At 38.8% G+C, this 14,817-nt stretch overlaps 1 protein-coding gene across 5 annotated transcripts in view; it reads left to right on the top strand.

Annotated features, from left to right (window-relative positions):
- plecb (plectin b) overlaps window positions 1–14,817 on the top strand; it is a 94,389-nt gene that overhangs the window by 20,474 nt on the left and 59,098 nt on the right. The window contains exon 1 of one of the 5 annotated variants that reach the window (XM_053880923.1): window positions 956–1,022. The exons of the other annotated variants lie outside the window; for them this stretch is intronic. Coding sequence (XP_053736898.1) covers window positions 971–1,022 — 52 coding nt within the window. The 5' untranslated portion in view covers window positions 956–970. Of the gene's footprint in view, window positions 1–955; window positions 1,023–14,817 lie in introns of those variants that run through there. 5 annotated transcript variants of the gene reach the window in all.

The raw sequence follows: 14,817 nt of genomic DNA, 5'->3' as shown, positions 1-14,817 counted from the left end.
GAGGTGCTATTAAACAGCAGAAAATTCCAATTCAAGATGCCAAAAATCTGCACTCATAAATCCCTGTTTGATGTCAAACATTGTTTTTAAGAAGCACTGAATGACCCTGCAATAATCATTGTGGTGGTAAACTCACTCCCAGAAACACAGAGAAAACCATTTTTCTAGACAGCACGGCTTTTAGTTGGCCAAAAATGTGTCAACAGTTTCCTCCAGACGGCCTTTATTATGTAAAGGAGCTGGATTATAGACAAACAAGTCAGCGTAGATACTAACGTAATAGAGGAGGGACTGATCACATTTACACTGTTAATTTGATTTGACACAGCTTGAACCGCTTAGTGTGGCTGCCAGCGGGAATACACTACGTTAAGATAGTTGTGTACAATTAATTCCAAGACAAGAGCCATTGCATTATGAGAGATGTGAGATGTCTTGACCTGGTGACCTCATGTCGGTTTCATTCAACTTTTTTTTTTTTTTTTGAAATATTGTTTATGGATAGAACCATTTACTTATATTGCCATTTATGTTGCTATGGTTTTGACAGCAGCAACCTAAAAAATACTACTATCAACCAATAAACTACAAAACATCAGTCATTTTTATCGTATGCTTTTTGCTCGTAAATTGTCTCTCCTACACAAAATGATAATTTTCTGTGCACATATAGAAAATGAATCTGTCCTATTCTCTCCAGCACAGTGCCTATAGGCTTCATCATGCAGCCCTGAGGTAAAAAGGGTGGAGGTAGATGGACACGGGAGGATGAGGGAGGAGCTCTACACCATCCAGATTCTTGCACTCATACTACAATGTTTTGTGTGTGACAGCCTGTGTTAGTGAGTTTGTGAACGTTCACATACATCACAGGCACTAACAGAAGCAGATTTTGGAACCAGCAAGGACTGTGGGACCAAGACGGTTCATTTGACAATTGATTCTGATCTTTCTACACAAAAGGACATTCATGGCGATGGACAACTGCCGGTCCATTCAGCATGAAATTGCATCTCTAAAAGGTATTTATTTTGCTCACTTGATTCACTTTGACAAATTAAGGAGACTTGGATGTTTGTGGAGGAAAACAATCAGAGAGGAATGTCCAGCAGAGGCATTGTTCGGATTGCAGCGGAAGCTATGGTCTCAACTAAAAGATTTTTAAGAATCAAGAGCACATATTTGGTTCTCTCTGGTTGGTGATTGATGAAATATTAACCTTCAGCCCTTATGCTGATCATCTCAACAAAAGTGTCACTAAGCTTGTGTAAATGAAAGAAGGCAGGTATTTAAAGGCCTCTTATTTACATTGCAAAGCGTACCATGCAAACAAGTGTTGCCAATCCTTAGATCAAGGATCATGTTTGATGCATGTCTCTTGATCTGATGTGTAAATACTATTTATAACGTGTTACTGAGAAATTAATCACAATCCTAGCAGAATCCCTTTTTTTCCCTCTTTGTCATTTATGTGTTTGGATCTTAATGCAACCTAACCTGTCTGGTTTTCCCACTCAGATCCAGTTACAGTGCAGCTTTTTAAAGCTTACACTCCATTATCATTGTGATACTCAAGAAGTGAATATAGGCGTTGAATGTCTAGAAATTGATTTCATAACCAAATTCAAGATTCTTTTTGTACTATTTTTAATCATGGATTTCTTGCTGTACTCTATATAGACATACTAATCATGTTAGGTTGAAGCAAACTTAGAAAGAGAGCCCTTGATAATGTAGTGTTTCTCTCACCAGTTCGAGAAGGTTTGTGAGCGTTCACAAGGTCACACTAATAGGAAACGCTTTATTTCGTCGCACCCGTGTGTGATATTTTGTCATGAGCGCAGTGTTTTCACGCTTAGTCATTCATCGCTTTCTAAAGAAAAACCCTATTTTTGCCCTCATGTAGTAAAAAATAAACGGACTGTAATGGCTTTTAGTGTTTACTCTTGTTTTATTGGCGCTTTTTATGTCGCTGCTATTTAAGAGATTATAGAATTGTCTTGTAATTTCCCATGGGTTTTGTTGATCACCCTGGACTCTCATGTGCTATGCATATCGACCTCATTCAAGTGTGCTATAATGCTCTCATGATGCTATATCTTCTGTCCATCCAATCATTAAATCAATTTCAGACACTTCCTGTGGAGAGACCCGACTCTTGCACCCCAGTGAATATATCCAATATTTTCCATGATGTGATTAGAGATTAGCATTCTGTTGTAACCCAACACCTAATCGATATGCATGCTGTCACGATAGCGTGCTAATTAAAAGGAACTATTTTATTATAGCCTGTCTGCTTGGTTGTAGCAGAGAGGGGACAAGATCGATTTTTATTGCCCTTGTCCGCATTTCCAACGGATTTTATGCCTTATTATGCAAAGCAGTATGGTTTAGTTGGAGGTTATATAAAATAACTTTGTTCAGCATTATTATGGTGCAGCTTGCTCTGTACTTTGTATAACATTATACTAACTAAAATCTTCACTGTCAACAATAATTTAGTTCTTAGCACACCTTTTACCTCTTCATATTCATTTCAAATCAAGATATTTAAACTTAGTTGTCAGAAGTGGATTCATTCAACATGTACCTTCACCAGTTGATTGTGTGTATCTGTGTATCATTTACTGTCTTGGAGCTATAGTTTGTGACTATTACTTTTTTCCCACCGTTGTTGAATTGTATAATTCGCCCTTTGTTAGGGTTACCCAATAGGTGGTCCACAAAGACTTGACCTTGACTTTGACCTACCAAACATAACCCATATTTATATTTATATGAATTTTATTCAGTCATGTGAAGCATTTGGTTGTGCAGTACATCCTTTGTTACTGCAGGAGGCAACAGCGAGTAAGGCCTGCATGTCACATTGAAGCAGTAGAAGAAGGGTTTCATTCAAACTGACAATGCTTCTGACAGTTTCCTCTAAAAATAAGAAAGAATGGGCGCTTGACACAGACATTGAATGGACTATTTGCTGGCTATTGGTTTAGTTTTTCTGAATTGATTTGATTAAAAAAAATCTTGTTTTGATTAGTTATTCGATTTGTTTTGGATTTGTTGACGCAAGGTTCTTTTGCTAAAACATGGAAGAAAATGTCTGGGATTTAACACAGTAAATAGTCACTCGACTCGTGGTGATTATAAATAATGATGAAAAATACTAATTGATTCGAAGTGCACTGGATAGTATCGGAGAGGAAAATCGATTTGAGTTCATTTCGAATTTTGCAGTCAAATGATGTTTAAATACACAAAAAAGACATTCCAAAGTCGTTGCTTGTGTCAAGTGAGCCTATCAGGATGATGTATCTTTGCCATTAATATCATGTAGTGTGCTTTGTAAATGTCAATATTCACTCTCATTTTATCAACGGAGAGACTTGCCCCGGTAAATCTTGAGTTTAGCATTCATAAAATGTATCAAAAACTTCAACTTTCTATTGGTGATGGCTCACTCTTCGAAATGGGTGTGCCACAAGAGGTTCCCGAAGATGGCACCATATTTGCAGCTAAAAGACAAGTTCCTTTGGTGATAACAGCATTTATTTTAAGTACAATATTTGTTGGCATTTTCTGCGGAACAAACAGGCACTTATGAACAGTGGAATCTGCTGGCTATTTCCTGTCTTCTGTAATTCACAGGAAATGAATTTTCTTATTGAGTCACATTGTACGTCACTCCCGCATATTTCTGGAACTGGACCTTTTCTCATCCCCATCAGAGCAAGTGGGATTTCAGCGGCTTAAAAGCAGTTTAAATGATTACAGTTGGCAGCCTGAGTGCTTCTTAATTTGTATACAAAGGGAATTCCCTGTCCTCCACATATTCAGAATCCCTCCTCGCACACAGTCCTATTTGTCTTCCTGCTTCTGTCTTTGTCTTATGGTTTAACTGCTGACCTGTGTGTAGCCCCAGTTCCACTCTGTCCACAGCGCTCGTGTCAACTATGTTTCCTTCTGTCCTGCCTTTCTGTACTTCTGTTTCCTGACGATGGCTGCCAGTAATAATAGTGACCTTGGGGTTGTACATTTTACAGTGGTCTGGATGGACAGCTGTTTTCATCCTCGCAGAGTTCCTATCATTGCAACACGTTACATGAAAGATTCAGTCGTAAAGCACAGTTTCATTTGTTTGGGATTCCGTGGATATGATGTAAACAAAGTGCTTTGGTATAGTACTTTCCTGTAATGACATGCTTTTGTGTTTACATCAGTAGGTGAGAACTTTGAAGCGTCTCACATGCATTCATGTGAAATGATGCCGGCAACAAAGCCGCCGTTCTCATCATTACCAGTTTGCTGATTACAGAGAGCAACGTCATTATTTAGGTCAGTGTCCAACATACTGTATTTGCTGCCAGACTGGAGGCGACGCCACCGTTGTTCACAACAGCAGCAGTGTATGTTTAACTGTAGTGCTATAGTTTGTGATGCATGGACCTATGTGCAGTTGTCTGAGCTGATGGTGTTGAACTGAGAGGATAAATGCTTTGAAAAACAAAAGTTCATCTTGTGGATTATTGTGAAGTTTATAATCTTTTACCCACGCAACATCATGAAGTTAATCTTTTGTCCCATAAGATTTCAGGCTGATTTACTGTACCGACCAATATAAAGATGTGAATTTGTTATCAAAGAAGAACAAGTTGAATTATCTTAAGAGCGTGGGTGAATTTGTTTTTTGGAATTCTGATTTACTTTTCTTGATAAACTCCTACCAAAACTATATATCATTGGCCAGGATGTGGACATATTCAACCGAATTTGTTGAAGGTTTTTCCATTTTAAAATCACTTCACTGCGAAGTCTCACTGTGCACAGCAGGTGAAAGATCTTGGCTCCTGTGGTGAAATGAGCAAGCACTAGGAATATAAATACGCCACAACTATTCAGCAGGGTGGGACGGGAAAGTACATAAACAAAACATTCCATGTTTTCTGTGCGTACAAAGTAAAAATGAGTTGCCTTCAAACCTCACAAATATTTCTGTAGGTTCAGCTTACTGTAACTGTATGCTGAGCAAGTGCACATCAAATTCATGCTAAAAAAATCAAAGTTTATTTATCTAGTTATTTATATTTATTTTTGACATTTTATGGTTCAACCATTACACACATTTCATTCAATTCATCACATCTTGTCACATGATGTCGAACCTTTTAAAATGCAATACTACATATAACTGTGCATGTGGCTATTACACTCCTGAAAGTTGAGTCTTTATTTCTTATTTTCTCATCAGTTTATTTAAAGATGGTTTAATGATATTCGTTCAGCTGCGCTGTGGACTGCACAATGGCAGGAAACATCTATTTAAGGACACAGGAAGTTGTAGCTGCCTCAGTGGTGATTGCCAGTTTCACTTCAGATGTCCACCTGATTCACTGGTGTTGCAGGGAAAAGCTTCATACATGTAGCTTTTTGTTCTGTAGAGGACAAAAGCAATGACTGGAAGTGTGGAACAAAACCCTTGGTGTGGAACAAAAAGTGTGGAACAAAACAAACAAAAAAAAAGATCTGCAACTATTAAGTAACTGTTTTATTAAGAAGGTTCGAGTTTTTTGTAATGAATTAAAATAAGATAATTTTCTGAATTGTTGATGAAGTGGATTTTTCTAAGCTGTTGGCTTTTAACAAGAGAATGAGGCAACTTGTGTGGGTGACAAACCTTAATCCACCCTTCTCACTTATTTTCCTTTTCCTGCACTCGCCATGGGGGATGCCTTTGGTTCCTGGACTGGTTATGAACTCCACTCACAAGGCGAAACACACAAACATCTCGCCAACCATCAACATTCACTTTGTCATTCTATAGCTGTAAATCTTTCCACCATCTGGTCTCACACCCTCCTATGAAGTCCCTGAAGAGATATGCTTTCTATTCAGGACGTTCCAGTGACGCTGTTATCCTGGTTCCCCATCCAGGAAGTGCATCATGGGTTGTGTCTCCTCTGTTGTGAACTAGTTCAGGATTCTCATCTGATACTCCTATATTATATTGTTTTTCTACACAAGAAAAAAAAATTCTCTTTAACAATATTTTCCTGGTCATTTTAATATTTTAAGTGAACCATAATATAAAATCATGCAGTTATAGACTGTGCGCCACGAAACAGCCAAGTATCTTTAACGTTAAAGCTTCCTCTTCCTCCTCATTTAATGGGCTTTTAAATTGTAATAGATCCCAGTGGAGCATTGGTAGCAAAGTAGTCATTGTCAGGTTGTATAATTATTTAAAGTATAAGAAAAAAGAAAAACACTACTCTCATCTGTCAACATTCTCTGCTGTGATTGGTCGCTGACACACACATACACAGGGAGACAGCTTTTGGGGTCATGTGCGTGCACTGTTATGAAGTGATTATAAACCAGTCGGAAATAGAATTACATTTAATTGAATGGGGGGAAAAGAAAGAAGTAGTAAAAAGTTGATCACCACAAAAGTGTGAGAGAAGTCATGCCGCACTGATGAGATTAGATTAGGTCTCCCTGCTGGGAGTTGAGTCATGAGGACTCCCTGCAAGAAGCTTCTTTTCCTTTCTCTTCAAAGAACTGTTCACAAGAGTTTATCTTGAAGTATTGGACATTTCTTCTGACAGGCATCACTGATCTCTTAAGGATTGAGCTAGAAAGGTTGCCGTGCAAACTAACATAAACTTGAGTCTAGTTGAATTTATTTAGTCCTTTATTTTGGCTGTTCTTAAAATGCAAAGATTGAATCTGATACACGGTTATTGTCTATTAAAATGAAAGATGACTCAGTCACCAGTAACAAAATTGTGAGCCCTAAAATGATTAAATCTCTTTGGTGGTTATGGTTACCACTGAGCAACTGTTGCCAGCACTGTGAAAAGTAGTCATAAGGATCTGTACGTGGAAATTTTGTGGATTGAACTTGTGAAGGTTCTCACCCATTGGCCCTTTGTGAAACTTTGGGTTTACAGACAGATTAAAAGAGCAAAAACTTGCAGAGGCCTCTGTAGTACAGTTCTCATGTACAAGAAGAGCATCAAAATAAAGTTTGAAATCTTTGTTTTTGAAGTTAAATCTATTTAAAATTTCCAAATTGGCTACTTTACTCAAAATGCTTTGCAATAGCATAATTATGCCCATAATAAATACCAAATTTTCTGCGACACAGTGACACACTATCCAAACTATTCATCCATATGTGCTTGCTCACGACTGAAAACCAGAGTTGCAAGATGTTGAAGCTGAGTATTGTACTGAAGTATTTCATGGCCTGTGTTTTATTTTTTATGTCTGATAAATCTGTTAAAATTATGTTTTCAAAATGTAAACGCAGTTCTTCCAATGGAGTGAGGGTCATGTCCAGGGTCATGTTCATGAAACAGCTCATCGTGAAGTGGCGGCATTTATGCAGTGCAGTACGTCATTGATCCCACATCGATTGAACAAGCTTTCCTCAGTCCTAAATACAGTTCTTGATACGTAAAGAGAACTGGAGACATCCATGACACGCTCAAAAGTTAATTTCTTTGAAAAAAAAGTCCATCAAAAAAACATTTGCATGCTATGCATTGTACAAGTTGAAATGTAGAAGAAGATGTCATCCATTTCTTTGATGACATCTGTATTTTATTTGATTTGTGTTACATTAGGGCAACAAAGAAATCTCTTGTTTTAATCCCAGTAAACTCCACCGGATCTATTTATAGTCAGGGTTAAAGTGTGTTCCGCAATTTGAATTCTAAAGTTAATCATTAACCTCGTGCAACAGTATCTACCTTAGTATCTGCAGATTGTTCAATGAAGTTTTCTGTCAGAGTGTTGCTGTGTATTGATTCTACATGAGCGAACTGTGAGGGTCGGCTCTCTGGTCGCCCGATGGCTTTGAATATCGTGATATTAAAGACTTGGAAAAAGTGTCTTGAGCTATTTTTTGTGTTTGAGTCTGTGTGTCAGTAAAGAATTATCTAGACAAAGAGATGCAACTTCTGTAGCTAGATGATTTCAAATAGACCATTGTTATATCATAACTTGTTAAAATTGGCCAGTGGAGTTTTCAATATTTAAGTTTCTGTTTCTCTCCCCTGTATTCCACTAATATTTCATTACATAATTGTATTTCAAAGTGAAGGCTTGCCAAGAAGTGGTGCGCTCATCATTCACTCTGGAGTTCTGAGACGTAAAGGGACACACCTTCAGGCCCTTAAAAGCAATGCTTTGTTTGCTTCCATCCCAATTACGCATTGAAATACCCTGGTTTTTGAGTTACAGATGCATTTGTCAATGCAAAACCTTGTCTTTTCAGTTAATGGTTAGTTTCCAGTGTGTCGCCTGAGACTGTTCCGCTATTTACACAAGCAAGCCAACAGAGGTGTTGTTGAGGAGGGCGGCTCTCACCTGCGTAGGAGGCGGGTGGAAGACTCCCAGTCCGCTGATCCAGTCTTCTTGACGTGGGAGCGTGAGAGAGCGCTGATAGCGAGAGAAAGTCAAAGATCCATGTGCGACACTGGGATCAAAAGAACAGACCCAGTGGGTGGGGGAAGAGGAGCTCAGCAAGTTGCACCATTCCAAAGTTCTCCAGAGATTACTGTAAATGTTCAGCATGGATTTGTTCTGCTCGACCAAAGGTAAGCAGGGACTTTTTTTAGGCTCTTTACTGAAAGCACTTGAGGGAGGTAAAGTGATACAGGTGGAGAGCAGTGGGGGGAGAGGTTATGTGTTGTGGGTGTGACTGTGCTGAGTTAAATGCTGCAGGTGCCTGTTCCGTCCAGCTCGCCGTGTGCAGCGTGCTAAACTTTTGCTGTTGAAATGCATGTACATTTTCTCCTCTGCAGTATATCTTGTGTCATGCCATTATTTTGTCCAGTTCTTATTGGGGCTGGCTATGATGCTCGGGCTGCAGAGAAGGATGGAGAGGCATGCGATCATTTTACCGATGTGTTGATGAGCCCCAGCATGTTGTTCTTCCCATGAGCATATAGTTTTCTTATGAATGACTGGTCAATTTCTGCACAAACTATAACCTTGCTTTCTCCCTAAATCTTTTCACACAAGTGATTTATTGTTTAAAAGTGACGCAAGAGTTACTCTCAATTACATTCATTCACTCATCTTTTTATGTAAGTATCTATAATAAAAGCTCCATCCACATCTTATTATGTTTTTATTTTCTGGTCCGCAGTTAATTCGACTCGATTATTTTTGTTTCCTGTCAGAGTAAAGTAAACTGAGAATAGCCGTTGGCCACAGCAGACAAGATTAACTTCTCCTCCATATGTGGACTGTAGAGGGACTATCTTCTCTTGGCAACAGTGTGTGCGGAATTTTGCCGACTCCTTTGACACAATAATATAGTGGAAAATGCGATGTGAAAGAGGCTTTTGTCTTACTGTGTGCCACTCAACATCCTCTCGCTCTGAATGCAAGGCATTGTGCAAATAAATATCTCCCACATTAACATTACTGCCAGTTATACCAGTACATTAGGAGGCAAAGAGAATGCAGTTGTTCATCGGGTTGCACTGGAAAAAAGTGTTTTATTGGTCTTCAACTGATAATTAAAAAAAACAAAAAAATGCATCAAACTATCCTCACATATTGCTGGTGCAATGATGAGTATGATATGATGCTTATGTCATGAGTAGGTGGCTACTGATTGACACTGTGTGCTCCAGTGCTGGAGGTTTACTGTCTAGCAGCCACCAGTGGTTCGCCCACTCAGCCAGTTTATGTCTCTGTTTCAGCAGATTGAGCAGTATATTAGCGTCTGAATTCTTGGCTGAGTGTGTCGCTGCTGATGAACTTGGGATTATACCCACTTTTTACTGTCCTCCTGTGGGGATTACACTTCCAACCGAGCCTCAGTCAGGCAGCAATACAAATCAAAGACCTCCCACAGAGTGAGAAGAAGTCGTCGACTGTAGGTGTGTGGTGCTGTGTGCTTGATGTTTGGCTTCCAAACTTCATAGCAGGAAGACTCAGTTCTCTCATGGGACTGTCATGTTAAAGCAGTTATGTCCCTCTAGTGGGAGTCTACAGCAGGGACACGTGAGCTGGCACTGCCAGACACAAGTGCTGTATTGTATGAGTTATGAAGTTTAAGATAATCCTCACTCCTTCATGATCAAAAGCTTGAAATAGAAAAAACAAGCTAGTTACTTTCATTCATTTTAAGTGTCAGTAAGTGCTGCAACAGGACTGTAATTACTGTGAATGACACTCCCCCCTCCTCCTTTTATGGACATGATGTCGTCTTATATTACTTTTCTCTCTTACAAGACAGGTGAGCATGTGAAACTTCCTTTAACACACTACACACAAACTCACTGTCTGGAGCCATAAAAATACTGCAGTTTCCCATGAAGCAGCAATTTGATCTGTCTGGTTTTGGATAATGCAAAGTGCCATTCATGAAAGTGATGTTTGCTCGATCTGTATGTCGTACAGGGGCCATACTCTGTACCTTGCTGCTGATTTGACCCCTCCACTTCCTACTGTGTAGTAATAAACATGCTAAGACACCCTAAACATGTTGGTTTGATTTATGGAGGCACATTCCTGCAATTACCTGCTCCGATGTGAAGGACATTACAAATGGGGCACTCAAGAGGGTATTTAAAATCTAGCTAGGTACAACCCACCTGTACCCCAGTTACACAGGGATTTCATTGGCAAAAACAGTCACCTCTGCTGTCACTGATGTCAGTGATGCTACAACACTATTTCATGCACTGGATTTCTGTGATGTATTTCAGGGAGAAGGTCATGCATTGAATATATGGATGATACACAATTTCCCAATACATAAATGCACTTTACTGTAGAGGTGTGTGTTGGATAATGATAATAATAATAATATCAATAGTAATAATAATAATTATTATTATTGTAACAAAAGATCTTTAATCCTGATTGAAGGCATGAAAAAATACTGATGCAAACATTCCTCTTGATGTCATTTTTAAATTTATAGATATAAAAAAAACGTATTTTAAATATCAGTATTTTAAATAAATAAAAGAAAAAATTAAGAATGTATTCCATCAAAAAGGTTTAACTTAATTTCTCCTTCAAGTGTTGAGTATTAATGTGGTGTTTTTAAAAACCAGTTTCTACAATGTATAAATATCATAGGACTGCGATATATATTGCGATGCTATAGTATCTTGACCCAAGTATTCAGAGGCTTATCGCTAGGTTCTTGCCAAGACTCAGCCCTAATACAAATAATCTAATCTGTGCTCAGTACCTTTTTGAAGTTATGAAGTGGATATGAACAGGAAGCCATACCACAGTTCATCTTAGTCGTAAACATTCCCCTTTCCATTCTCCCAAAATTCCGCTCTGTACGATAATGTGAGTAGTTTACAAGCAAAGGTCATAAGTGATGCGGAAATCATTTTAAGTGTCCTGTCCAGTTCTGGGAAAGCACCAAAATGACCAGAGGGAGTAAAAGTAACCTCCGTTCTGTGTCACTCAATATTGTCACTCAGTGTTTGGCATCAAGTGATCCATGCCAGGAAATGTGTGTGTGGGATACATCACTGTTCACTTTTAGGATGTCCTGAATCCCCCCTGTTGTTTTGTTAATCAAAATACCTGGAATAGCAAGTGACACAAACTTCAACGCTTAAATATCCCAAGTGTCATGTTTGCAGTCGGCCATCCTTTAATCCTAATTGAAATCTGACAATGCATAAATCCTCAGACACCTGTTGTCATCTGTATCAGAGGTTTGACTGCTCCTATTTCAAAGAGCGCATGCGTGTGTCACTGGGTGAAGATTTATCACAGTTTTGGTGACACTTGAGAAACACTAGGAAGCCTCGTGGTGTGCGGTTGGAGCGTGGCCGTTACTGGATTGAACTGGAAACTGCACTGTGGCAAATGTGAGCTATGTCCGGCACAGTAGCGGAGCAATGTGGGTGGTAAAAATCTGGGCTGGGGCAGGGAGACCTCAATGCATGGTTGTTGAGTTTCACCCTCTGAGCTGGAATAGTCTGGTTGCTCAAGACTCTTGGAATGTGTTTTGCAATCTCTGCAGTGGCTTGCTCCTTACAAATCTTGCTTCCCTCCTAAATTATGATGATGTAAATGAAGTTTAAATAAAGTACGGTGATAGGTGAAATGTGATTATTGCAGTGGTCCAAGTTGGCCACTAGATGGTAATGTTAACAAGGTTGTTGCCACCGGATTGTGTCATTGAGTTTCGTTTTCAGTTTAGTTCAGTAGAAATTCCATTTTAGACCCTGAAATAAACATGAATAACATATAGGCGATCCCAAAGTTGCTCAGTGAAAGTGAATCAGAATTCATTTTTGGCCATGTCTAATGGGGTAAAGGAAAAGTTCCAGAAATAAGTAACTACTTTTTTCATTTATCTGTCGTTTAACTATGAGAGTTTTACATTTGTAAAGTAATTTTTGATGCTTAAGTATATGCTTAAAAACCAGGAGAATAAAGACACAGGCAATTTTTTTTTGGTTTTGGTGTCACAAAAAAGCAACTCTGCATTGCCCTGTTTTCATATGACACTTAAAACTTACTTGTTCTTTGACCTCCTTATGATTAGTCATACTAGAATGTTTTATGTACACTACAACCAGTTGTACAAGATTTTTTTTTTGTTGAGCTTTAAGTTAGTAAAACTGTAGCCACAAGCGTTTGTCAAACTTTGCGTAGTAAAAGAAAAAGGGAAAAAAAGGTGACGTTGCCAGGAAGTGAGGAAACGAACAAACAAACAATATTGCTGTCAGAATGAGTAAGATGTTGAAATAGATCACAGGTTATCTCATCGACATGTTTTCATAGATAACACGCAGCAACTGCATAAAGGTTGCCCCATAATAAAAGCATAAATTGCATATCCTTATGACACTTTCAATGCTCACATTATAACATTTTGTGGCACATCTAATGATGCTGTTTGTGTTTTTCAGGTGAGTAACCCTGCTGTTGATCTCACTGCTCTGCGAATAGACGCCTGTGTCCATTCAAAGCTGCGGAGCTAATAAGTATAAACATTGCTTATTACCACTCATCCTGAGAATGATATCATGCACATTCATTTAATATTTGTGAGTTGGTTTGGGTATCTGTGAACACCAGGGCCTTCTGTGTCTTGTGCCGTCAGGTTTTGTTGGTTTTACTGGAGGCAGATTTTAATTTTGTTGACCTAACCGCTTAAGCTGGACCTGTGAAGGACACGGAGCATTATTGTGTCTGAACTACAGTGTGAATTGTATGGCTTGTTCTTTGTGAAGTGGGCTGTGGTGCATATGAATATGCACTGTTAAATGGTGTGAAAAGGGTCGTAGTTCTAAAGAATTTGCTGGGTTGGGTCAGAACTGGCTTGTCTAGGCCAGCGGTGTCCTCTGAACCTCATCTGGAATGCTTTATCTTGTAGTGAGATAAGCTGCAGGAAGAGCTGCAGTACCTGGGCGAGGCCAAGCCCTTGTAACTGAAAGGTTATTTTATTGCTTTGCTTAAGGGCGGTGCCGAATCCAAAGATGTGTTTCGGAATACCAATAGTCTGCGCTGATTATCCCTCTGGTTAGATTATGCTTTTTTTGCGTTTAATATGTTTCTATATCTGTTACTTCTCATGAAGCAATAGTGCATTAGTTCAGTTTTTTCACTGCTTTTAAAGGTGGTGAAGTTGAACTGCTGCAGGTACTTCTTTGTCTTGCTGGGCAACAATGGTTTATATTTCATTGCCGTCGGGTGTGTGATCATGTTGCAGCTTAGGTAAACATCACAATGAAGTATCAAGGTCTGCTCTATTGCCAAGAAATGACGTAAAACTTGAGGAATTATTACATTATTTTTCTCTTATGTTCATACATATTTTTTTCCATTTGATAATAACGCTATGTTGTTGTTGCCTTTTCCAAATGATAAATAATTTTGTATCTTTAGCACCGACATTTCAATCTTGTATGCTCATCTATCAATAGTAAAAACAACACAATCTTCAGATAATTCAGATTATTGTTCAAGATATTATCTATGATGGATTTACTTGCAAACTTCATTATTCACTGTTTTTGCTGGGACAATTGTGAACAGTACGATACGAACTAAGTTCATTTCAGGGAGTTCAGGGACAAAATGAAAATTGTACCTGCGATAATTGTGCTACATCACACAATTATGCGGGTTATAAATGCATGGATCTTAAAGACATGCCTCAGAGTTTATTTGAAAAACAATTTAAAGTCATTTTCACCTGAAAGTCTCCCGTCTAATTATGACACCATTCTTCATGCATCATGGGGGTAACATGATCAGAGGCTGGGACATAGCTGTTCTGTCCCCACGGCGGCCACACCTCCTCAAGAATAAACTGTTAACATGTGCAACATACGGCCCTCGTTTTTGCTCCTTTTTCATGTGGTAATTGTCTTTTGTCTTTTGCTCAGTTGCTCATGGCCTGACAATTACAGAAAGGAAATAGTCCATTGTTTCAGAGGCTCGTCGTTCTTTAAGACAGCGGTTTGTGGTGGAAACAGGACGTGGAAACAGGCTGCACTGACAACAGTGAATGTGTTCCACTGTAGCTATACTAGGTTGTATTTTGGAGAGTGTGGAACTGAAGGAATTGTGGAGTATCTACAGATGTTCCTGCAAATGTTTGTCTTTTATAATTCCCCAAAAGTCATCAATGCTAGATAGTCATCACAAAGAATGCATGCAGTGTGGCCATGTGACACATGATTCATACCACTTAATAAATGGATGCCTTTCACAGTCCCTGCATAAACAATATGAACTTCAACAACTTAGCTAAATCGATTGATGTGTGAACCATCTCTTCCTTGTTATGCCTCCAATAGTGGTTGG

Source organism: Synchiropus splendidus, chromosome 12 (genome assembly GCF_027744825.2).
Source record: "Synchiropus splendidus isolate RoL2022-P1 chromosome 12, RoL_Sspl_1.0, whole genome shotgun sequence".
NCBI classification, from domain to species: Eukaryota; Metazoa; Chordata; class Actinopteri; order Syngnathiformes; family Callionymidae; genus Synchiropus; species Synchiropus splendidus.
Note: the sequence above shows the minus strand (reverse complement) of the source record. Positions and strands in the feature narration are given on the sequence as shown.